At 35.5% G+C, this 26,854-nt stretch overlaps 1 protein-coding gene across 2 annotated transcripts in view; it reads right to left on the reverse strand.

Annotated features, from left to right (window-relative positions):
- Nucleotides 1-24,287, reverse strand: part of Cog6 (component of oligomeric golgi complex 6) — a 75,094-nt gene extending 50,807 nt beyond the window's left edge. The window contains exons 1-8 of one of the 2 annotated variants that reach the window (XM_074043496.1): nucleotides 24,068-24,287; nucleotides 21,961-22,104; nucleotides 19,005-19,076; nucleotides 16,230-16,288; nucleotides 6,446-6,557; nucleotides 5,036-5,118; nucleotides 4,548-4,618; nucleotides 2,056-2,149 (exon numbers count right to left, since the gene is read on the reverse strand). In XM_074043496.1, the coding sequence (XP_073899597.1) occupies nucleotides 2,056-2,149; nucleotides 4,548-4,618; nucleotides 5,036-5,118; nucleotides 6,446-6,557; nucleotides 16,230-16,288; nucleotides 19,005-19,076; nucleotides 21,961-22,104; nucleotides 24,068-24,217 (785 nt within the window). In that variant the 5' untranslated portion in view covers nucleotides 24,218-24,287. Of the gene's footprint in view, nucleotides 1-2,055; nucleotides 2,150-4,547; nucleotides 4,619-5,035; nucleotides 5,119-6,445; nucleotides 6,558-16,229; nucleotides 16,289-19,004; nucleotides 19,077-21,960; nucleotides 22,105-23,443; nucleotides 24,009-24,067 lie in introns of those variants that run through there. The other variant, XM_074043497.1, reaches the window with a different exon arrangement.
- Nucleotides 24,288-26,854: the final 2,567 nt, after the last annotated feature.

Genomic DNA, 26,854 nt, shown 5'->3' on the forward strand with positions numbered 1-26,854 from the left:
AAAAAGTCATCATGCCAATGTTGATTGCACCATTACTCAAGATTGCTGATATACGGAATCAGTCTAGGTGCCCATCAACAGATGAATGAGTGAAGAGAATATGGCAGATATCCATGACAGAGTATTATTCAGCCTTAAAGAATAAAATCTTGTCATTTACAGCAAAATGGATAGAACTGTAGGACATCGTTTTAAACAAAGTAAGTCAGACACAGACAGACAAGTAATGTTCTCTCTCATGTCTGAAAACTAAAATAAAAAAAAGCTGACCTGAAGCAGAATAATGACTACAAGGAACAGGAAAGGGGCTTGGGGTGGGGAGGGATTAGATGGATGGATATGGATATGAAGAAACATCAAGTGAATCTCATTAATATGTATAGTTAATATGTACTAGCAAAAAACTGACATAATTTTTAATTTTATAATTAATTTTATAATGTGTTAGTAAAATAACAAAGTAACAATATAAAAATCATAATTTAGTAAAAATTGATTTGCACAGAAGTCAGCTATCCTATTCAGAAGCTCAAAACACACAAAGACATTTCTAAAAAGATAAATAACATTACAAACAAATATAAATATGTAGACAATGTAACATCTGATTAATACCAAACACCAAATGTTTTAAGTACCAAAAGAGTATCATAATCAATGCCAATAACTTAAAGTGAAAACCCTGGCAAAGAAATTTCAAGGTAGACAGCTAAGCTGCTGATTAATCATGGTCTTTTGCTTGTCACCTGCACATGTATAACTCAGGACCATTAGGCCTCCTTGCTACCAGCTCAATAGACAGTTCAAGCTTTTGCCATGTACTTTCCAAAGGTGCATGGTCTCTCTCAATCCACATCTTTGTACCTGCTATGCCCTCAACATGGAATGTTCTGTCCTTTTTCTCCCTCAAAGAAAATGCTTATTCACCCTCAGAGCTCACTTTGTATTTATTTCCTTTAGGAAATGTCCCCTCATATCCATCTCCTTCTTTGACCAAGAATACTTGGACCACACAGCACCTGAAACATTCCCTTTAGACTACCAATTAACACATTCTATTAAAACCCATTTGCTTTTGTCTGGTTCTATAAAATAAAGCAATTTGAGGGCAATGTTTTACTGATGCTGTATTTCTAATATTTTGAACAGTGATTAACATCTAGTAAGTACTAAGCAAGCAGCACTGGAGCATTGTTGCTTTACACAGCTGTTGTAGCGTTTGTGGGATTTGACTTCACAGCCTGGTATTTGCTAGGACAGGTGCTCTAACACCTGTACCTCAAGTACAGGTGTTACATCCCATCCCTGTATTCTGTAACATTGTTACAGGATAATCAATGTTGCAGTTAGAAAGTAAAGGGGGAATCCTCTAAAAATAGCATAAGAACCTCTGCAAAGGATGATTGTGGTGATTCAGTGGCTCTGTAAGAGTCCTCTTTCTATCTCCTGAATTATCAACATCCCTTTGATCTCCTTAAAGCTTATTTTCATACCAACAGACAATTTTAAAAAGTACTTACTTTTTGTTTTATGAGAAATAAAAGAGTAAAATTAAAATACAGCATATTTTAAAACACAAAGGTTTCTTATCCAAAGCTTGACCATGAATCTCTTGGTTGGTATAACTTACAAGATCACAGACCTGGCCCTGCCTATCTTTTGTTGAATCGTAGTGATAGTACCCTGATATTTAAATATTCTTTTCTTCATCTCTAGGTAATTATACTTCAAAGTCCCTACATGACTGTCTTCTTTCCAGGTGGGGTCGATGGAGGAATTTTAATAACTTAAAATTCCAAGGTAGCTAATGAGATGACAACTGGTTAAGCCACTTGGCCTCCATGTAAGTAGGTGGTACTCTAATTACAGAGACACCTTGATGTTCTCCTCCATAATGTTCTATAGCATATAATATTCAAATAAGCTGACATTATAAAGATAAATGCAACTAGGTAAAAATATCACTGTAAACTACAATTACTCAAACTACTGTATATGAATTTGATGATACAAAAAACTAACGTAAATTATCAATGGAAAAGTAAGATTTCTTACTTATATAAAACAGGTCTATCCTGTAGGGCTTCCATGGCCTGAGTTAGTACTGGAGACACATCACATGACTCTTGTGTCAATGTTCTGCATTCACCTGGAAAATAACATTACAACTTTTATTAAATTAAAATTAGTTCTTTTTTATGTCCATTGTATTGCAGGAGTCTAAATTCGACAGCAAATGTTGCCATTAAAAAGTGCTTGGAAAAACATGGAGAAAAATACCAATTAAAACTTAACTTATTTTGTTAACAAAATTAAAAAAAAAAAAATCAATCTTATATACTTACATAACTTTACATGACCACACATGCTATCAGCTGTACTCCAAATCTGTACTTCATTATTACAAATGACTTGCAGTTGTGAAGAAATCAGTCAATGAAAAATACTTGCTGAATTCCTGCTATTCCAATTGTATCATAAGGACAGAGGGAAAGAATACCATTTCCTTTCCTCAGAAGCAATCTCCAATGGTCTGTTTATATGGATAACTGATATGAGGTAACAACATTATATTAGTTTGGATTTTATGCAACTTGTTTTCCAGGGCTTTGCACACACTAGGCAAGTACTCCACAACTGAGGTATGCTCCGGCCCCAATAGTTTGGATTTTAAACTCTGTACACTAACATTTTTCTCATTTTATTATTTGATTTTATCCATTAACTGCGTACAAGTTCCTACAATGTTCAAAGACCTGAGGACATGTTCAGAAATTCCCTCTTTTAGTGTTTGAGGACACATGCTAGCAGTTTACTCCCTAGCATGCACTGCCAGAGGAAAGCATATGCAAGGATGATGGAATTGCAGGTATCTTAAAACCTCTCCACAGACCCTAGGAGTCAGAGGCCCAAGGTTGGGAACCACTATCTTAGATGTTATGGGAGCACAAGAAGTCTAAAGGAATGACTTTGAGGAAGTGAAATTTCAGCTAAAAAGAAAACATCTACATATGGAAAGTTGCATAGTAATAGAGTCACGTACTACTGGATGCTAAGTAAATCTTTCCAGTGCTTAGCGTTCAGAGGTGGGAAGTTGGTGTGCTTCCAGGTGGTCTCCAAGTTCCAGGAAGACACTCACTGCCTTGAGACAGAACTCAGATAAAAAGAGAAGTCTCACAACACTCCAGATGGGAGCAAGCAGTGTAAACAAAAGAGGAAAGGCTGGGTGCACAGCTCAAGGAGTAAAGCACTTGCCTAAGAAGCATGGGGCCCTGAGTTCAAATTCCAGTAACACACACACACACACAAAGTAGGTTTTAGAGATAGAGTGTAAATCATCCACAGTTTTCACAGTATAGGGTAGTACAAGTGTATCTGGCTAACTGGATTTAACTCTATACTTTCCAACAGTCAGTTGGTGACACCTACTGAAATATCACTTTCCACTCTTGCTCATTTTAACTATCCTCTCTGGCTTTACAGAGCTATTTCATCACAATGTTTAACTAACACAATTTAACACAAAAGCAAATAAAGCATTTGTGGTTGACAAAATAATGGTCTCCAAAGTTACCCACACATAAATCCCTGCTAATATGTTTTTTTACATGACACAAAGAACTTTGCAGATAGAATCAAAGTGACAGACCCTGAAGTGGGAAGATTTTCTTAGATTATCCAGGTGTATCTAAGATAATCACATGGCCATAAAATTGAAGAGGATGGCAGCCACATTAGTCAGAGATAGGAAATGGGAGAAGAGGCAAGAGTGAATATGGAAGAAGGTATCATAAGACAAAGAATGGAGGCAACCTTTAGAAACTGGGAAAAAACCTTAGTGACAGTCAGCAAGCCAACTCAGACCTCAGGCCTACAAACACAAGTAGCTAAATTCTGTCAACAAACTGAATGAGTGAGACAGAACCAAGAGTAGCCCTACCAACAATGATTTTAGAATGGTGAGAACAATGTCTGATTTCTGGCCTACACAACTTAAGATAACAAACCTGAGTTGTTTTAAGCAAGTTTGTTGTAATTTGTTATAGTGGAAACAAAATATAACTTTGTAGTAATGTAAAACACAAAAGATGCCTAATCAACTACTCTAATAATCTAGGGCAGAAACATTGTCTTCATTTTTTTCTTCTCATCCTTCATCAAGCACACTGCTTGGTAGATAGTAGATGCTCATGATTAAAACACAAAGGCAACAGGTTCACATGCAAACTTTGCTTTTCTTTTATTTGTTTATTTATTCATTCATTCATTCATTTTGTGGTGCTGGGGCTTGAACTCGGGACCTTCACCTTGAGCCACTCCACCAGCCCTGTTTTGGTGATGAGTATTTTTAAGATAGGGTCTCGCAAACTATTTGCCCAGGCTGGCTTTGAACTGCAATCTTCCAGATCTCTGCCACTAGTGCCCGGCTAGCTTTTCTTTTAATAAATGCTTTTGATTTCTAAAACCAAAGTGGAGGCCAAGTAAAATTTTAAAAACTAAGTATCAATGAATTCACAAAGGTGGAAAACATGAAAGAAATCACTTACTTTGAGCCCATCGGTAAAGTCTTTCATAAGCCGTTTCCTGAAGCAAGGCCATCTGTTCCATAATTTCCAAACTAAAAAAATAAATAAATAAAATAAAGATTTATCACAATTTAAACTTTTTAGTTAATATATATAAAATCACTTAATTATTTTTATTTAATTACATAATGATTGGCTACACTGTATTAATTTTTTAACATTTTATGAAATGATTTTTCAGTAATTTTGGTACTGGATTTGCCCCCAATGATTGCACATGCTCGGTCTTTTTTTTTCAATTAAATAAATGTCAAACTTTAATTTCATCACTTGTCAACTGTTATTTCAGTCTAAGCATACCAGAGTACACATCCCCCTTTTCCAAGGATAAATAAAGATTATACCCCTATTTTACAGAACACCATCTAGTTACAAAAAGAATCGAAGATATCTTTCAAATTTTGGAAATGTAAGCAGCAGTATAATCTGGTCAATGAAAGGTTACTCACCCCGCTGTTTGTTGGTTTGTACGCAACAGAACTCTGACATCATTATGAATCTGTTTCACTCTTCCCAGCGCCTTGAAAAAATCCTTTAAAATTAAGAATGTGACTTAAAAATGGCTATATTTTTAGGCAAAGACACTTTAAATTAAAAGATCACCACAGGGCAAACAAATTTTCACCTATTCTATATAATGGTGTTTTCCTTCATTACTAGTACAAAGCTGACACCGATATCCACTCACCTCAAATTTTCAAAGATATAGATACTTTGTCACATTTTAAGACATGTATTAATTCAAAGCTTATTATGTGCCAAATAATGTGCTAGTTGCCAGAAGTAACAAATTTATAAAGACAAAAATCCTTACCTTCAAGAATCATATAGCAAACCTAAAGATTACTACATAAAGAAAAATAAACTATACATTGATTATGACTTAAGCACAACTCTCATCATAAAAATGTTCATTAAAATACAGAGGAGTTGACTCAACAAGGATTTTTTTCCTTTAAATGTATTGGAGTTTTAATTTCCAGAAGGATATACACAGTGTACCACTAAGGGACACTGAGTAACAGAACCCTTCTTGCCCTCTCATTACAGAATAATGATGAGAGAACTAAGTTTATAGCTCCTCCCAGTTAGGAGACTGAAAGACTGCTTGTGGACAAATTGCATGTCTTCAACAAAAAAGGGGAAAAAAAAAAACCAGAAAGCAAGAGATGAAACTTCTTGTCAATTAGCATTTTGAGACATTTAATAATTCTTCAGTCAGTTTACAAAGGACGGCATAGGTTAAAAATTTATTAGATGAAAAGATAAGCAATTTCCAACTCCAGAAACACAAAAAGATCATAAAAGAAAGAAAACATAATCATTGTAATATCACTGTAATGAAAACAAAAAATGTGATTGTACTGTGAAGTGTGAAGGGATAAAGAGAACATATATGTGTACTGCTTGTATTCGGAGAGGGTGCAGAGAATGTAAAAGGCTAAATCTTCATTTTTCATGACAATAAATAAATAGTTCACATAGATAACTAAACCACATTCTTTTTACCTATAGATCTAAAATGCAGAATTTACAAAAGAAGCAATTAACAATGTTGTAGCTGGTAGATAAAGGACTTAGAGGTAGAAAGGATGATGCAGGTTTTCTTCATGAGCTGTGTTATAACATAATACATATGTAACTGAAAAAGTAAAAGAAATTTAAATATGCACCTTAATTTCCAAATTTACAAACATTTTCAGAACAAACTATTTTTTCAGATGGGAAACAAACTTATTTTCAGAACAAACTTTTTCAGATGGAAAAGTAAAGTTTTAAAAAAGCACTTTCTCTTTAACATTGCTCTACTTTCAGTGATTCTAACAGAAAGTATTCTAACAGGAAGTATTACCTATTACCTCAGTAATAGGGCCTTCTCTTGTACCTCGGAGAAGACTCATTTCATCAGAAGTCAGTTGGAACTTAGATAAGAAGGCATCTGCAACTTGTGCTCTGATTTCTAATCTTTGACTACAATAAAAAAAAACAAACAAGAAAAAGCAAGTAGACACAAATTACAACTCTGACATAAAACTTTTTAAAACCAACATGTGAAAGATGCTCAAAATCGCTGAAAGCCTTATTTCTGCCTCAGATGTTGGAACCTCATCAGTCATGTTCACAGCAAAATTATCATAAGCTTATCAAGCACATAGGTAATAAAATTAGCCGATACTGTTCTTCCTCAGATAGTTGCACAGAATAAAAGGAGCTGGTCCTTATATAAGAGAAGAAATGAATTTACAAATGGTGCCTGCATTGCAAATCTTCAGTCACTTAACAAATACTGGAATAATTTACCTTATAATCAAACAAAGTTATTTTTCAGGAAAGAAATATCCTCCTGTTTTCAACCAATTTATTCCCAGTCAGTAAAATATCCTAAGCCTTTTAAGTTTTCACTTGAAGTCCACAAAAACCAAAAATTTGAGTCTGTTAGTTTTTTATTTTAGGTTACAAAGAGAAGTCAAGAAATCCTTGTGTGGTGGAACACAAGGTGGAATACACCTGCAACCCCAGAACTTGGGAGGTTGAGGCGGGAGGACACACAGTGAGACCCTGTACAAGGAAAGGGAGAGAGACAGAGAGAGAGAGAGAGAGAGAGAGAGAGAGAGAGACTGAGACAGAGATACAGAGAGAGAGAAGAGAGAGAGACAGAGATCGAGAAGCTCTAAAGATATACACATAAAATTCTAAAAGTATTTCAACAGTAGTATTCACAAAGCAGTAGTATTCCATAACCAAAAAAAAAATTCAAATGAGAATTAACAAAGACAAATATTAACAACATTTGTATACATGACATAACACCATCTGCCCTGTTTTATTTGTAGGTTTGGGTTGGCAGGTTTTAAATTCAAATGCTCCTGATGAATACTATAGAAACTTACAAAGGAAAATCTGTCCAGGTATTTACTTCAAATGATAAAGTAAATCACCTAATTTAGTCTACATGGAGTTAAAGGCCAAGTTCTTAATTGTCCTATTGCTACCATCTAAAGGTCATCTTAACATGTTTTGTCTTATACTCTTATTTAAAGTTCCAATCATACAGGATTTAAAGTAATTATAAAACTTGGTACCTAAACAATAAAACAGGTCATGCTAAGGGGAGGGCACAATGGAAGATGGAGGGTAAAGGAAGAAAGTAAAGAGGGTGAATATGATTGATGTATTTTCTATACAAGTATGAATATGGAATGCTGAAATTTGTTGAAGCTACCATAAGAAGAGGAACAGGACAGGAGGTACAATAATGAAGGGAATGAACTAATTCGGGGTAATATGGAAATGTCACAATGAAACCCCCTGTATAAGTATCAGAAACTAACAAAAATGTCTTTTTTAAAAACTGAAGGACAGGAAAGTAAACAGGTCCTGTCCAGGGATGGGTACCTGTGGGAGAGGGGGACGGGCACAGGAGAGGATGAATAAGGTGAAAGTATTTTGTATTCATGAATGAAAATAGAATAATAAAACCTGTTTAAATTGATCTAAGATGGGGGAGGAGAGATAAAGGAGGAGTAAGTAAATCTAATTAAGATGTATTATAAGCATTTATGTAAATGTCACAGTGTACCCCTTGTACACTACAATATGCTAACATTAAAAATAAGAAAGAGTAGTTTTCCACATATATGAGATTGAAAGGCAGGCAAAGCTGCCCCACAGGCCTGTTGTCAGTTACAGCCCTTAAGAAAAAGTGTTTCTACAAGATTTCCCTGGATCCTAACATAGAAAATAGTAAGAAACTTTCCATTGTATGTTACTATAATGTATCAAACAGAAAGTTAAATATTGAAAGAAAAAAAAAAAGACAGGGAATAAAAACTCATTAGAGAAAAGACCTCTAGAAAGGCTGTTTGCTTGTTAGCATTTCTAATCACCTGACATGATTTTAAAACCCAATGAAGGAATTTTAAACCTTTTATCTTGGCATTTTGGAAACTAGGTGAAAAATAATAATTTCAATGCAAAAACATTCTTAAAATACAGCAAATAGTTGACAAAGACAGAAGCTGAACTACATCAAATAGGAGAAAATAGTTGTGAATTACATAAATCATATATCCAATACAGAAAAATGAACTCATACATGTAATAAATAACATTTATAAGTAATAAATAAAAATGCAAAAACCCAACAAACAAAGGATGAAAAGACAAAAAAAGGATGTGAAAAGACAGTTTTCCAAAGAATTACATAAGTACATGAAAGAATTCAATAAGTACATGAAAAGACAGACGCTCACCATCAGCAGTCATTCGGGAAACACAAATCAAAACTACACTATTCCCAAATGGTAGTGTGGCTATCATCAAAAAGAGAGTAACAGGATAAACATAAACTGGAACTCTTGTATGCTACTGGAGGGAAAATAAAAATAAAACTGTGTAGTTTCTTTGAAAAACAGTGTTGCAGTTCCTCAAACAGTTAGCAATTATATTTAATTCAGCAATTCCACTCCTAGGTATATACCTAACAGAGATAAAAGCATACATCTACACAAAAACTTGTACATAATAAATACTCATAGGATCATTATTAATGCTAGCCAAATAGTGGTGTATCTGCACAACAGAACATTAGTCTGCCATAAAAAGTAACAAAGTAACATAGATGAGCCTTAAAAAAATTTATTGTATGTGTGTATGAGGAGGTACTTATCAGAGGTGAGCAGGGTGAATAAAGGAGATTAAGGTGAGAGAATATGATTGATGGACTTCACATACTTATATGAAATAGAACAAAGAAACACAAAAAACTGAAACTAGATCCGCGTCTATCACTCTGTACTAGTATCAACGCAAAATGGATTAAGGACCTTAATGTCAGACCCAAAACTCTAAAGTTAGTACATTAAAGAATAAAGGGAATACTCTGGAAGCTATAGGTATAGACAAGTACTTCCTCAATAGAACTCCAGTAGCCCAGCAACTAAGAGAAAGGATAGACAAGGGGACTGCATGAAATTTAAAAGCTTCTGCACAACAAAAGAAATGGTCTCTAAACTGAAGAGACCACCCACAGAGTGGGAGAAAATCGTTGCTAGCTATACATCAGACAAGGAACTGACAACCAGAATATAGAAGGAGCTCACAAAACTAAACTCTCCAAAAAATCAATGAACCAATGAAGAAGTGGGCAACTGAACTAAGCACAAATTTTGCAAAGGAAGAAGTCTAAATGGCCAAAAAACACATGAAAAAATGCTCACCATCCCTGGCCATAAAGGAAATGCAAATCAAAACCACACTAAGATTCCACCTCACTCCTATTAAAATAGCTATAATCAAAAACACCACCAACAACAAATGTTGGTGAGGACTTGGGGAAAAAGGAACCCTCATACACTGCTGGTGGGAATGTAAGCTAGTACAACCACTTTGGAAAACAATGTGGAGGCTTCTTAAAAAACTAGTATTTTTTTTGAGAGAAGGTTTCACTATGTAGCCTAAGCTGGCAGGAACTTGCTATGTGGCCCAGACTGACTTCACATTTCTGATCCTCCTACCTCTTCCTCCCCAGTGCTGGGATTATGGGCATGCACTAGGTATGCCCAACTGATACTTTTCATCCTTAATAACTTGTATTTACGTAGAAGTGTTTTTCCTACAAAGGAGGATTCTCAAGTCATGAGAAATATCACAGGCAACGTCAGCAATGTCTTCAAAATGTTAAACTAACCAAGTAACATACACGATTCAATAAAATGTTATGCAGACAGCAAAGGATACAAGGAGCCTTTGCTGTCCATTTAAAACCATATTCAATAACCATAATGACTGACACATGTTCAGGAACCACAGAGCAGAAGAGGTAAGTTTCATGATAGCCACATGTGGGAGTACAAAGAATGAACTGATTCACTTTTGATCTGGTGACTGAAGAAAGATTTCTGGATAAGCATGGAAAATAGATAAGTAATAAGAACAGTAAAATTCAAGTTGACTAAATTTCCTATGACTCAAACTATTTTTCAAAGTAATAAAGTCTTTCTATGAACCATGTATGTATATCCATAAACATATATATAAATGCATATATTCACAAGGAACATATATATATACACATGTAAACACACATGTGTGTACACAGTTGTCTAAGATTCTGAAATATAAACTATTCTGAAATGTAGGATGGACATATACAATGTACATATGATAGGACCCTAAAGGATAAATTAGTTTTCAAAAAGTATATTTTAGGAAATGGAATTCCAGATAGAATGAATAAAAGTAGACAATACCTACTTGGTGGATTAATGTACATAAATAAAGAAATGAAACAGTATTATCCATGTTAAGTGACATGTGCCCACCAAAGGAAGGCTATTGTGTATTGAGGGGCATGAAATCTGGTTAGGTCAGAAATCATTTTTATTTTTAAAATCCATACAGTCTCTAAATCTTTGTAAAACGATTGAACTAAAGGTTGTTTCATACTATTTTCTTCATACTATTTCCTTCACAGCAGTCACTATAATCACCAAAATAGGTTGGTAAACCATATTCTGCCTTAAGCCCTATATTTTCATTTCCAGTGAAAATAAAAGAGTTTATAAGCTGTGTGAGCTACACCCCTGTATATCAGTGACAACATCTTCTCTTGTATAGTCACACATTGCTACTAAGTATAAATGAGACAGGAAGAAAGAAGAAAGGAGATGGATGCCACCTGCCTTCCCCTAGTCTTTTACTATGCAATGAAAGAAAATTCATTGCATGTTTCTATAATATTTTACATGTGTATTTGCACAAAATAAATGGTTTCATATTCTTAAAAACTTTAAAAACTTGGGTTAAAATAGTTTAAAGCATAACTAAAATACATTAAAATTATTAAAAACTAAAATAGTAAGAAATAAAGGGAAAGGTTGAGAAAGTAAATAATACAACTGAGGAACGCTTTTGTAATTAAGCACAAAATAGCTCTAAGTCCTAATCACCAAAGCAAATAAGAAGTAAGATGTGCTACATAGATTCTTTGTCTTATAAGAGGGGAAGAATGACATTTGTTAATGTGTGCCAGGCAGTGTGCCCTTTCTGCAAGCCACTTAATTGTCATAGCCCTGACATAGATATCATTCCCTTTCTTCAGATGTGGAAGTAAACATTTTCCAGGTACTATTTTTCTGAGTCCAGAGAGAAATCTGGTTAGAGTCTTTACAAGAGTTAAAAATATAATGAAGAGTAACTTCATCAGTAATAAAGAATACAGAGGAATGTTTTTGTACACATAGCTTCTCTTGACCTTCAATGACACTCATCTTCTGACTACTGATGACACATGAAGGGGACGTGCCAGGTTGCAGCCCTGTGAAGACAATTCTACATTACCTAGTCAATGACCTAGTCAACTGACCTCCTTCCAACACATCTGAAGAAATACTGATGGCACTTACACATTTTCTTGAATACAAATATATTATACAAATAATCCGCAGCCTTTCTATCTCTAAAGGTAATTACTTGTTTAACAAAGTTTTTGTAAAAAGAAAAGGTAGTATTTAAAAATGAAAAAACAGCTCTTTGCCAGCCCCTAGGAAACTATTATCATAATTTCTGCTATGTAATTTTCCTAAAATACATTCACACAGATGTTCACTTCACATGCCTTATCATAGCTCTTAGGATACTAGAATCCACAAATTTTCACTTCTCCAAAGTGTAACAGGCCAAACATGGTCACAGGCTGACTAAAATAATGAACATAAACAACCTTGCTTACTTTTAAAAAGATATAAACAGAACTACAATGTTCCAATATTGCCTCCTGAAGACACTAATTATATACGTTACCACTCTAACACAGTGCTTATTTTTCTGTTTTCCCTTTATATTCCCTTACTGGCATTACAGTATTTGCTTTCCACGTTTGTTCACTCAAAAAAAATATTATTGAATCTACAATGAACCAGGACTGGAGATACAAAAACAGAATTAAAAAAAAAAAACAAAACCTGTTACTGTTCCAGCTCACAGTTGAAAAGAAACAATGAAGGCAACAATTAATTGCAAATAACTACAATACACACTACAATGAAGATGGCAATAGAAAGATTTAACTCAGAACAGTAAAGTTCAAATTAATCCTTGCACAAAGGATTTCTGATCTGTTACCCTCTTGGTTTTAGTCACATTCAGCCAACATTAAGACTAAAACTTGTGTTCTTTGATTGCAATTAAGTTTTCTAGGATTTTTTTTTTCAAATGAGCTGTTGTAATACAAGAAACATTCTAATTTTACGTAAAAGGCGCAGGCCTTTCTGTATTCAGAAATCCAACAGCTGCCTCTTCTAGAACTGGCTGCTTTGTAGTCAACCATCCTTTCATGCTGGCTTAGAGTGTAACTTTTCTCACTACTATCTGTCTCCACCACCAGGACAGAACTATTTTATATTTTGACCATGGTGGTAAGCACATGAGCCTACCCAAGTAATAAATTTCTTATAATAATACATAAACACACAAAAATGAGTACAAGGAAGGCTGGGAAATCTGAGAAGGATTGGTGGACTGTATAAATGTCATTACCATAGTTGTGATATAATTGCAAGATGTAACCACTGGAGGAAACTAGGTAAAGACTACAGGATATCTGTACAGTAATCTTTACAGCTGCCAGTGAATCTATTAATTATCTCAAAATAAAAGGTTTAATTAAAAAATTAAGTCAGGCTCAGTGGCTCAGGCCTTTAATCCTAGCTATTCCAGAGGTGGGGATTAGGAAGACAGCAGTTTACAGCTAGCCCTGGCAAAAAGTCCACAAGACCCCCATCTCAACCACTACCAAAGCTGGGCATGGTGGTACACGACCATCCTCCCAGATTAATGGAAGCATAAATAGGAAGATCTTGGTCCAGATTCACCTGGGCATAAAAGTGATACCCTATTCAAAAAATAACAAAAGAAAAAGGATCGGGGACGTGGCCCAAATGGTAGAGTGCTTTCCTAGCAAGTGGAAGGCCCTGAATTTCCCTTAGAACCACCAAAAATAAATAAAGCTTTTTCAAAGCTTAACAGGAGACTGGAAATTAAGATGGGTAGGAAGACAACATATCCCAAAAGATATAAAAGATATGAATATATAACATTTTGGCAAAGGCAGTTTTTCAAACTATAATCTCTCTGGGCCACCTACATAGAAATATCTGTAAATACTATTAAAAGGGCATGGTCCTCAAAATCTACTGGGTAACTAATGAAAATACAGGTGTTTACTTCTATACAATCAGAATCTCCCTGAAGATTGAGGCCAGAATGTGCTGTTCTACCAAATTCCCAGGTGGTTCTGTGGGGAACATTAAAGAGAGCACTGTGAAGAAGGAACAGAAAAAGGAAAATTGAGATAAAATTTTAGATGGTTCCAATGACAGCTAATATGAGATTAAGTATTTCCAGTGATTAAAAAAAACATTTTGTTCAAATTGTAATGGACAGAAAACCCTTGCTTATACTGAGTCAAAATGTGCCAAACTGTAAATTTGTACTTAGTTCTACCTCAGCAGCATTACAGACTAACAAGCCACTTTTAGACTAGAAAGACCATCAACTATTTGAAGAGAACTATTATTCCCTCTTAGACCTATACCTCTAAATATATCATTCTAGTTTTTCAACCTTATGCTAGTTTTAAGACCATTAACCTACTAACCCACTAACCCTCATCTACCTCATTTTTTTTTTCTTGAAAGCTCAATCCTGTTACTGATATTTTACACTTAACCATTCAGTCTTTCCAGTAAGAAAGACTGTGCATGACAGTCTTTGATTAAAGGTTGAAAAGAGTTGAAGGCTAGCTCTGGGAATACTAGACGCCTACTTGCAGGTCAACACCAACCAATTAAACACCAATTTGGAAGTAGGGCTGTTTAATGAGCTAGAAAATACAGTTTAACTACATACAATGTTAGCAAGACAACAGTGAATTTAGGGACAGAGCACTTAATTTCTATTCCTATCTTGACAAATTCCAACCTGGACAAAGACACTGAACTTTACTCATTTTGAGTACAGAAATTATAATATGGGTAAAAGCAGATGTTAGTGAAAGAGACAGCAGTAATAAATAAAGAAGATCTAAAACCATGAAATTATGCTTAAGCTTTAATAAAGCTTTGATACTTAGTTTTAAGGGTTTTCTTAAAGGCAAAATTGACATGAAGAATAAAATTAAGAAAGATAATCTTATTCTACCTTTCAATTAGCCTTAAAATGAAGCAATATTTTTATAGTTGTCTGGTGTCAAGTACCATTGTCAAACAAAATTACATAGAATCCTAATACATTAAATAAGTAAAACTGAATAAAGCAAGAATGAGAGCCTCTGACCCCCAAAGTCCAAATCTTCCTGATTCTTGAAAAGAACACTAGGTACAATGGACAGCCATTTGAAAACCAAAGGTCCAAGATGAGGGAGATGTTCCAATAGCCAAATATTCCCACGTGTAAAAATTTTTAAATGTGGTTGCTTTGTTTTATAGAATTTGTGAAAGAAAGGATTTTCAAATGTTGTTAGTTCATAACTTTGTTCACTTTAGCAGAAAAGTATTTTATTCTGTGCTTCTATAAGACAGAAAAGCAAGTTATATGGTCACTAGCTTAACTACAGATGCACTCTAAGTGACCTCTCATCCTTCCTGGCCCTGAGACCCATGATATCCTATTATGTGAGTCACTTTACACCTCTGCACTCTTGGTAATTTTCAGTCCACCATATTTTCGTCTAAGGAGAACAGTTTTAAGAATGATCAAGGGCAGTGTGGTCGTGCACACCTCTAATCCCAGCAGCAGGATCACAATTTTGATGCCAGTCTGGGCTAGCAAGACACTGTCTCAAAAAACAAAACAAAACAAAACAAAACAAAGAATTGAAGAAAAAGAATGATTAAGGGCTCCCTATGAGTGCTTAAGGGATGTGAAACTAAGGAATAGTGCATGTACTCACTATTTATGATGTACAGAAATGTTTCTCAAACTCTTTTGACCATGACTCATATTAAGAAGTACATTTCAAACCATTACCAGACACTGAAATGAAAACTTCAGAAAATATTATTTATCCAAACTATTCTCTATTTTATTTTATCCTAACTCATTTTTCAAAGGCTGCATCAGGATTAGCAATCCTCTTCTGAAAAAGTCCACACAATAAATATTTGAGGTTTGTAGGTCAATAATCTACACTGCACTGAACTTCACTTAGTCATTCAATCAACAATCTACTTGTTTTTGAAAAATGCAAGGAGCATTTGTACAATTAATTCTTAACTATCAGAAGGGATTAATAATAATTACCAGAGGATAACTGAAAAACATACTAAGAAAATCACTTAAAATCTGGATATATTTACATCTTACAAAGCAATCATTTCTGAACTTCACAGCAAATAACAATACATCATTACCTCTATTTCAAAATTGAAAGTTTTGAAATTGAATTTCAAAAATTCAAGTTTAATACTCTCAAACTACTATTTTATTGTCTAAGTTACTATTAGATAATAGCCTAGAACTTGATATATTGTATCAACTTTGAACCATGTTTCTTATTAATTTTGATTTGGAGTTATCTTTAGTTTTCTTTCTACTTAATCTCCAAATTACTGAAGAGGTGATCATACAAAAAAAAAAACTTACCTTTCGGCTTGAAGTTTAGTGGTTTTTACTATTAAATCCTGAGTTTGCTCCTTTGCTGCCTAAAATTATAAACATATCTAATATCAGTACATTCTAAATTCATTGTATTTCAGAAAACTAAAGCTACCACTTACTGGAGCCCAGACTAACAGTCATGAAATTACTCTCCAGAACTCAGAAGTTGAAAGGCCAAAGTAACTGAAATAGATGTTTCAAGGCTCATCCACTGTCTTTAATAAGAGGAACTCCTTTGGAATTCTCAGTAACACCTAGGAAAGAAGGCAGAATTGGATGACGACTAAGGAACTTAATAGTTCATCACGTTTTTTAGTGGAACAGCACTGGAAGAGCAAATGAAGGATGAGAACATGACTTCAGTTAGGGGACATGCTGGGTGAAGTACTGTAGACCCCTAAACTGAGGCTATAAATTTAGCTACTGAACTGCTGGTATGGAGCTCACCAAAAATACATAAAATAGAAATTAAAAAATTGGGAAGTTGAGAACTGAAACAGAAAAACTACCTGCCAAACAGGGTGATAGTAAGGATCAGAGATAACCCTATCAAAAAGACACAGGGCTGTTCCTGATCAAGTTTCATACCTAGCAATGCTCCCATCCCCAAGCCAATCTGAAAAGATCAGCACTATCCAAAGATTAGCCAGCCATTTGTCAAACAGATTCAAACAAAATAGAAGTCTAGCCAATAAGATTCTCTCTCAAAGACCCAAACTATAGACTATTACAAAAATAAGGTAGTAAGCAATTAAAGGGAAAGTAAGTGGATATGAGGCAGGTAGAGACAGGGTCTATGCTTTGAAGGGACACTGAGCCAGAATTATAAATAAAACAAGTCACTAATAAAGGGGAAACTATAAGGTAGACAAAAAATATATAAAGCAGAGTAAGTCAACCTGTTAAAGAGAGGATTCCACAGCAAACAGCTGAAAATACTGGATCCTTTTCATGGTGGAATACTATAACAAAGAGCCAAGCTCTACTCTTCAGGCTTCCAGAGCTGCTTCAGATCCAGATGATACAGCTCTAGGTTCTAGGGGCCTCATCCTCCTCCCTGCAAACTACTCTTGGAATGTCAGTTGAAATTCAGTGTTATTGCTTCCCACAAATCCTGTCAGTGACAGCTCTCACTTCCACCTCCAGTGAAGACATTTTGAGTCTGTGTCCTTGCAACCAAATTATATTTCTAACAAGCAGTGATTATTTTTAAGAAAGTGGATTTGAACATAAATAATTCGGCATATCACTAACTTTTAAGGAACAGACTAAATATGATGGCTTCCTGGGTACTCTTATGGAATTAACAGTTTTCAGATCCAATAACTTCTTCAAATGCTTATATTTCTTAATGTCATTTTGCTTTAAAATTTACTTCCATCCATGTACATTCTTGCTTTGTACAATTTTTTCAAATATAGTATCCCCTCAATTCTAAGAAATATTTATATTATACATTTGAAAAAAGAATGCTTCACAAAATCAATACTAAAAAATGTTACTAGCTTCTTTTTAGTCCCAGTCATTTTTTGAGGGTATATGTTACAATCAATAATATTTAAGTAATCAATGAAACAGGGTATTTTAGAATCATATAATGTAATAAGAATTTTCCATTTTTTTCATATTTTCTGAAAATTGTAGTGATTTCAAAATAATGTTTAACAATACTAGTAAAGACTATCATCCTAAAATAGTATCTTAAATATTAAGGATGATTATTTTTTCTTAATGTAATAAACATAATTCTAAATGTAATTTATGTAAGCAAAACCACAGCTAAAGGGATAAACCACAGCACATAAAGTTATTGATTAAATTTTTAAATGTTATTTCATAATGTTTAAATGCCCCAGGTTTAAAATATTTTAGAAAATAGTAAATCAATCCTAATAACACTCTATAATGAAAAGAAGGAAAGACACTCTACAAACTACTATTCTTTATGAGTGAACACATTAAAAACATTACCCTCAAACTGATGAGTGGGTACTCTTAAGATTCAAATAACACTATATAGAATTAAATTAGTTTATGAAAAATTGAGAATGAACAAAACTTTCAAAATCATGGATCTAACGCCTACTGATGTAAGAAATGATACAGGGACCAGAAATTAATATAAACAATAGTAGTAGGTAATAGCAAATTTTTTTCAATTAAATTAAAAAGCTATGAGGGAGTGGGCAAAGTGGTGCAAACCTGTAGTCCCAGCTCATTAGGGGGTGGAGGCAGGAGGATCCAGGGTTCAAGGCCAACACTGGCAAAGTCAGAGGCAAGATCCTGTCTCAAAAAGCAAAACAGACGGGGTGGGGATGTGGCTCCAGTGACTAAGCACTTGCCTAGCAAGCATAAGACCCTGTGTTCAATATCTAGTACAGTAAGGGAAAAAGAACTATGACAGAATCTTTTCAAGTGATGAAAATATTGTACATCATTAATAGAGCACTTGCCTAGCCCTGGCCCTGATTTTGATCTCCAGAACCAAAAAATAAAATACAGGTTCATCAAAATTCTAGTTACCTCTGTACTGGAAAGACCAAAAAAGAAAGGTTTCTGGAGCTAACTAAATAATACTAATAAACTGTCACTAAAAGAGATATAAAATGTTTCTAGGTACTGCTAAAGCATAAGATTTGTATTCAAGCTCCCTACGGGGTATGTACCAGATAGCCATACATTTTGGAGACCTACCTAACAATTTCTGAAATCTTACTTTGTACCAGGAACTGTAATAAAAATCTAGCCACTATACAGCACCTGTAGGCGACTCGTCATATCTTGACAACAGCTGCTCATTGCTTGAACATCTTCATTTATGTTTTCAAGTTCCTGAAGAGAAGAGAAATAACACCAAACATGCTATACACTATTAATAAAATTTCTCTTCTCACAGGCAAGTCCTTATTTTAGTTCTATAGGGTTTTTTGTTTTTGTTTTGTCAAGGCATGACAAGAGATCCCATTTAAAACTGGAAATGATTAAAATAACAGTAATTAGTTTATGGGATTAAAAAAAAACTAGTCAGCTTTTAGAGGGTATAAGAAAGCAGCAAATGCTTTCAAAATATGTGTACTTCTTTTTACAGGAATTCGAATTCTAAGAATTTATTCTATGACCACAAAAATGAAAACTGTAAGGTAATAAATATGTTAATTAGTTAGATTAAACCATTCTACAATTTACATATGCCTTAGGTACTCTTACACTGCTTATAAAGTCTTTGAGTTTGTACAGAGTTATCAACTTTTTCCCCTCAATTAAACAAAGTGGTAGGTTGTAAAAATTCAACTGGTATATGATAAAACATTTTATATGAATATCAGAAAGTTGAAATAAGATGAATGCCTATGTACCCATCACTGGCTTCAGCAATTATCAACTCCTGATCACTCTTATCTCATCTGTCTTCCTGCCCACTTTCTACCTTTATTCTCATCCACTTTCTCTTTCCCCCACAAACTGAATCATTCTGAAGCAATTCTAGATATCATTTCATTCATAAACATATCTTTATTTACTTCTTAAAGGACTCTGAAAGAACCAATGCATAATGTCATTTTTATACTGCACATCCACAATAATCTCTTAATATTGAACACCTGCTCTGTGTTCAAATTTCCCCAGAAGCCTCATTTTTTTAAAAAATTGTTTAAACAGGGACCCAAATAAGATTTACTAGTGAGCCAGGACCCAGTAGCTCACACCTGCAATCCTGTAATCCTTGGGAGGTTGAGATTGAGAGGATTGCAGTTCAAGGACACTCAGGCAAACTGTTCACAAAATGTCCATCTCCAACCCAACCAAAGCAAAATGGACTGGGGATATGGCTCAAGTGACAGAGCACCTGCTTTGCAATTGTTAAGCCCTGGATTCAAACCCCAGTCCCACCAAAAGACAAAAAAGGATTAACAACTAGTAATTGGTTGATTATTTCTCTTATTTTCTGTTTTAGTCTACAGGTTCTAACTCAGATTTCTTTGCTGAAGAAGACAGTTCATTTGTTTCCACAGCTCCGAACATTACAGATTTTTCTAACTGCTTCTTCATGGTATTGGCTTATTCCTTGCTATCTAGAATTTCCCAGATTCAGATGTCTATTATAGTCTAGGTAAATTTTCTAGCAAGAATTCTTCATGGGTGATGTTGTACACCTTTATTAGGAAACACGTTATCTGGTTATTTCCTTTTTGTGTGAGGTCAACAGCTAGTGCTAACCAATGGCTAGATTAGTGGTTCTCAACCCCAGTGAATTTTGCCAGAAGAGCATTTGGCAATGTCTACATACATTCTTGGTTGGAACAATTTGGGGCAAGATAGTGCATCTGGCATCAAGTGGATAGACATCAAGAGATGTTGTTAGAAGCCTATAGTTTGGAAGGCGGTCCCCAACATATATTTGGCCCATAAGGTTAACTGTGCCAAGGTTGAGAAATCCTGAGCTACATAAATTCAACACTGATTGCAAAAATCTTACTGTATACTATTTCTTCTTCACTTATTAGCTATACCACTTCTATAAAGAACAACTATATGCAGTTGGTAAAAAAAAAAAAAAGACAAGATAAGGGTTGGACTCTTTCCTGTTATTTAGCTCTTTTCAAAATAGTAAGTTGGTTTCCTTATATCTACCAAAGACCAAGGAGGGTTCTGTTTTATTTTCAGTATTGTGAACTCAAGGATTTCATGTTATATTTAGTCCACTGCAGTTATTCTTATTGAGGCTCAAATTGTCCTATCTTAACCAATGGAAGCTTATCTCCAGAGATGTTTGACACTTATCCAACAATCTTAAGACAGCTTTCTTGCTTTCTGGTACTAATAATATTATTTCTTTTGTGTCTTTCAGTAGAAAATTATGTTTAAAAATCACAATCTGGCTATGTTTACCACTATTATTTCTTCTTTTTATATGAATTCTACCAAGCTTTCCTTTAAATCTTCCAGATTGTTAGTCCTCAGTCAATGAAATCCTACTAAACTGTTAAAAATAATTTGTTTTTATTAAGTACTTATTAAAACCACACACAACACTTACGTAAGACTCACATACAAATGCATAAATATTGGATAACATAAATATCTTAGTATATTAATAACTATGTATTAACATAATAATAAAATGTCACATAAATAAAATTAATTTTCACCCTACTGTGAGTAGGCCACACTCAAGTATGATGAATTATTATTTATGCATTGAAGTAATTATTCTGATCTATAAACTGTATAATTTAGGATGCTGTAAAAATTAGTCAATACTAATCAATCTCCAGTGATTATCCAAAGGAAGTTTATTCAGTGAGGGGTTAATTCTGGAAAACCATTCAGAGAAATGTTATTTTTTATTAAAGTGCTAAAATTCATAAGAAAATTTCCCAGAACAAATGTTACAGCCTTCTAAGAACCAGTATAACTGGAGTCAATGATTTATAAATCAAACAAATTCAAAGAAAGACCCAGATACAGCAGAGTGTAGTAAAATTTTTTATTTAAATGTAGTACCTAAAAAGAAAATGTACCAACCTAATTTTCCAAACTACTGAGGGTTCATGGACATGGCTCATATGGTAGACTGCCTGCCTAGTAAGGGTAAGGTTCAAAAACTCCTGGACCACAAATATATAAGTAAATAAATGAATAAATAAATAAATATTTAGCACAGAGCCAAGTACATAAGTTCTCAATAAATGCTAAATAAAAACAATTTACATACCTGCTTCACTTCCTTGAAAATGCTTACAAATTCTTCATTGATGGCTAAACTTATGCGTTCAATATCACCACGTAAATTTCTTCGAGTTCTCAAACTATTTTCAACGAAAAAGGATGAAAGTGCCTTGAGAGCTTCCAACATCTCCTACATAATTGATAACAGAACAGAATAAGTGGGACTGATTTTTTAAGTGGTTTCCTAATATCAAGCCGAAATGCAGTGAAATTATTTTCAAATCACTTGTTTCCATTAAACAGTCCAAAAAAATGTTTGATAACTTTCAACTTACTGAGCAGTAAACTTATTTCCAGAACATAATAAGGGTATACTTACTTATGTACAATGGCATATTTACAAGGTTATTTACTACAGAATTGTATGGAATTGCAAAGTTTGGAAATAATTTAAATGTTAATCTAAAAGGGAATGGTTAAATAAATCATAACTTTAATTTTTAAAAAGGAGAAAATTCTTTATGCACTTACATAGCATGAATTCTGATATAGGGTAAGTGGAAGTATAGAACGGTATAGAAAGTTATAGGTTATTTTTTTCAGAAAGGATCACCTGCTGAAAAGGACTGGGGGACATGGCTCAAGAAGAAGAGAACCTGCCTACCAAGTGGGAGACCCTGAGTTCAAACACCAGCATTATATAAAAAAAAAAAAAAAAAAAGACACTGAAGAAAGGAGGGAGGAAGGGAGAACACCTACAGAGAGAGGTGGGAGCAGAGAGCAGTCAAGCCCAGAATATCTCAAAGCACCTGAAATTCCAGACACAAATTCCTACACCTGAACTAATGTACATTCTGCCATCTTTTTATTATGTTATTTAAAAAATATTGGTTGGTTTAACAAAAATAATAGCTATTTAAAGGTCAATTTAGTATTTGAGAGAGTAAAATATATTTGCAACTACAAATACTTGTTTACACACACACACACACACACACACACACACACACACACACAATGAAGCAGTTTGTTTGAACTATACCCTTGAAATGAAATGTCCTAGGATCTGGCTGAATGAACAAAATCATACAGACCTGTTGTAAAACTAGCTGCACCAGCTACTAGAAAGTGGCTACACTCTGTCCCTGCCTTATTTTTCTCCTGGGTAAAAATAAGATAATGTTATCTTTTTCAGAGTAGCTGTTTTAAATGCATTAACAATTACAAGATGCAATGAATTCATGGCAAAATCAACATTTGTAGAAAAATAGTAAGCACTGGGCACTGTGTTAAGGACTTCACCTGCATTCTCTGAGTGGTCTCAACATCCCTGAGAAAATCACCAGCAGGTTCCCAGTCCCTACACACAAACTCAGATAAGTGCCAAGACTCACTCAAATCACAATGCACAAAAGCAGTGTTTATAGCTAACAATAATTAGTGGTCCCAAAGCCCTTGCTTCTTACTCTTTTTTTTTTTTAACACACAGGAGTCACATTCTCACTGACAGTTCATTTTCAGTTACCTACATCTTCATCTACGAAGTTCTCACTTTAACGTGTGTTTTCCTGATGCCCCATTGCATGACCAGTCTACCTGGCCAGTGGATGATGTCGAAGAAAAAGCCAGCCATGACGGGGGCTGGAAAGTTCACCCTCAGCCAGGGAGGGCTTGAGAACCTTAAACCCACGAACACTTGGCTAACAACAACAAAAACTAGTCAACAGGAGTTCACTGAAGCCACGGGAAGTTGTTCGCCCTGCAGATTGCTGTCTTTTCCACCTGCCAATGGCCATGCCGCGTGCTGCCCCTGTCCTAGCCCGTCCTCGCGTCCCTCCCACGTCCACTTGCGTCGCCTCATCCTGCAGTCAGCTGTCACTCATGGTTTCACCCCGTCCGGGGCTGGAAGGGCGCCGCTTCCCGGGAGGCCATGGTCCACGTCCCCGCGGCGGAGTCTCCACAAGCCTTTCCAACTGGGAAAAAGCCCACGAAGCCCCTTCGTTTTCCGGGGCTCCCCGGGTCCCCTGCCCACTGCCCCGCGCAGGGCAGCGGCGCGTCCCGTAAGCCTGGGTCACTCACGGATCCCTGCGCACAGGGGACCGGGAAAAGGGCAGCGCGTGCAGGACACGGGGATCCCTGCCCGCCGCGGTTACCTTGTCGTTGTCCAACCGCGTCTCTAGGATCTTCTGCAGCTTGCGCGACAGTGGGTTGGGCTGCGCCGAGGTCCCGCCAGCCCCATTGCTGAGGCCGTTACTGGCCCCAGAAGTTGACACCACTACCACTTCCCCGCTGCTCTCGGCCATAGCGCTGTGCGACTGGCCCCCGAAACCGATGCTGCCAGCTCAGCACGGCCGTGTCGGTGCGCGTACTGCGCATGCGCTTGTCGGGCGGCGCATGCGCGCCGGCATCTGGAGCGTGGCCAAGCCTGGGATACCGGAAGTACAACGGTTCGAGACCAGCGGGGAACTCTAGAGTGGCAGTAGGGAGAAATTTATGGGATTAAGAGGAATTTAGTTATATCGAATCTAACAAATTGTGAGCTACTTAGATAGAGTACCTAACATGTACTTAAAGCTTTGCGTGGCATACGTATTCAATAATTTGATTCTAAGTAAACTCACTTTAAACTCATCTTTCGGAAAAGTATTTATTGAAGATGTAGACTGTGATAGGGACTCTGGTAGTCCCTGGACAATCCACCTTCTGTGTCTGAGATGGATAAAGGGGATCATAAATGTTTTTAGGTTGTGACAAGTGATCACAAGGAAATGAGTAACGGAAGAGAGTAATGGAGGGAGAAGCCTGCTTCACTGAAGAGGGCTGGGAGAGATTTATGGAAACTCAGAAAAGTGAGGAGAAATCAAAGACTTCAAAACAAAGAACTTTGCTGTCTCACAAATTTACTCAAGCCAATATAGCTGCAAGGCAGTGGACAGAAAGTAAGGAAGAAGATGAGAAATAAATACCCAGGACAGTAGAAACCTTCTACTATCTCCAGGTCTGTGGGCTGTTTTTTCACTATCTTGACAGATTCCTTTGAAGTATAAATAATCTTAATTTGATGAAGTCCAATTTATCAGTCTTCTATTATTTGTGATTTTGATGTCATATTCAAGAAATCATTGCCTTACCCATGCTCACAAAGATTTATTCCTGTGCTTTCTTCGAGGTGTTTTCTAGTGTTAGTACACACACTTAAGTCTGTCATCCACTTTGAGTTATTTTTTATGTATGATGTTAGATAGGGATCCAACTTCATTGCATCAAATGTGCATACCCAGGTGATCCCAGCACTACCTATTGAAAAGATCATTCTTTCCCTCATGTGATCTTTTCTATAGATGCAGGAAATGAAGATGTAAAATTCAATCCATATCATGATGAAAAAAATGTGATTATAGCAGGGGAACTTATACAAAACAACACTACAGCAAACATCACACAAAATGAAGTATTTAAATTTTTCTTGGAGAAATTAGGAGTAAGATAAAGATATCTGCTATTGTTACTTGTATTCAATATTGCACTGGAGAATCCAACCAGGATAATAAACCAAAGGAAAAAGTCATGAAGACTAAAGAGAACAAAGAAAAACTCACTATTTGCAGATTATACAATTGTGACTCTGGAAAGTCTAAAAAGATTTATATAAAAATTATTAGATTCAATAATTAACAACCTTTTTCAAAAATTTTTATCAAATCCCCAAAAGGTACTGAAGCTTGATGAGATGGACAGGAGGTTATAAGACTTTAATGCCTGATTGCAAATATATGTTTTTGATGTTGATCAAGAATTGCTTCTTTAGCTCCCATTGAAAAGCCTGTAAAGATGGTTAGAAATCCAACATTAGAAAAGATATAGGAAGAGATGAAGTTGCAGCTGAGATTTCTTTAGCTTTTAATAGAATGTCTAATTCCAGGGCTGGGCGTAGTGGTTCACGCCTGAAATCCCAGCTATGTGGGGACTGAAAGGAAAAGATGGGAGGATTGTGGTTTGAGGTCAGCCCTGCCCCCCTCAAAAAAACTTAATGAGACACTATGTCATAAGCCAGGCTTAGTGGTAGACACCTGTATTCTCTGCCACAAGGGAATCAGAGGTAGGAAGATCTCAGTCTGAGACTCGTAAGCGTGAGACCCTACCTGAAAAATAAAGAAAAAAAAGCTAAGCATGTGATTCAAGTGGTAAAGCATTTGCTTAACAAGTTCGAGACCCTGAAATCAAACTCCAGTAACCATCAAAAAAACTAATTTCAATGTTATTTAAGCTACTCTACAATTCAGGATTTCTTAATTTTGGTACTATTGACATTTAGGGATAAATAATTTTTGTCATGAGGGCTGTCCCGCTCATTGTAGGGTGTTTGACAGCATTCTAGGCCTTTACCCACTAAATGCCAGAAGTACTTTCCCCACTTGGAACTATCAGAAATGTTTCAGGAAGAATGAAATCTTATCATTCGCAAGTAAATGGATGAAACTGGAGAACATCATTCTGAGTGAGGTTAGCCAGGCTCAGAAAACCAAAAATCGTATGTTCTCCCTCATATGTGGACTTCAGATCTAGGGCAAATACAGCAGTGTGGTTGGACTTGGGGCACATGATAAGGGGAGAGCACATATGGGAGGTATGGGGATAGGTAAGAAACCCAAAACATGAAAATATTTGATGTCCCCACTGCAGAGGCACTAATACAGAAACCTTAAAGCAACAGAGATCAATATGAGAAGGGGATCAGGAACTAGAGAAAAGGTCAGGTAGAGATGAATCAACTTGGGATGTAACACATTTGTACATGGAAGCAATGCTATGAATCTCTGTATATCTATTCTTGTCTCAAATAGCAAAAATGCTTTGTCTTTCTTATTATTGCTTATGTTTTCTCTTCAACAAAATTAGAGATAAGGGCAGAACAGGTTCTGCCTAGAAACGAGGGGGGG

The sequence above is a fragment of the Castor canadensis genome, chromosome 10 (assembly GCF_047511655.1).
Source record: "Castor canadensis chromosome 10, mCasCan1.hap1v2, whole genome shotgun sequence".
Taxonomy (NCBI): Eukaryota; Metazoa; Chordata; class Mammalia; order Rodentia; family Castoridae; genus Castor; species Castor canadensis.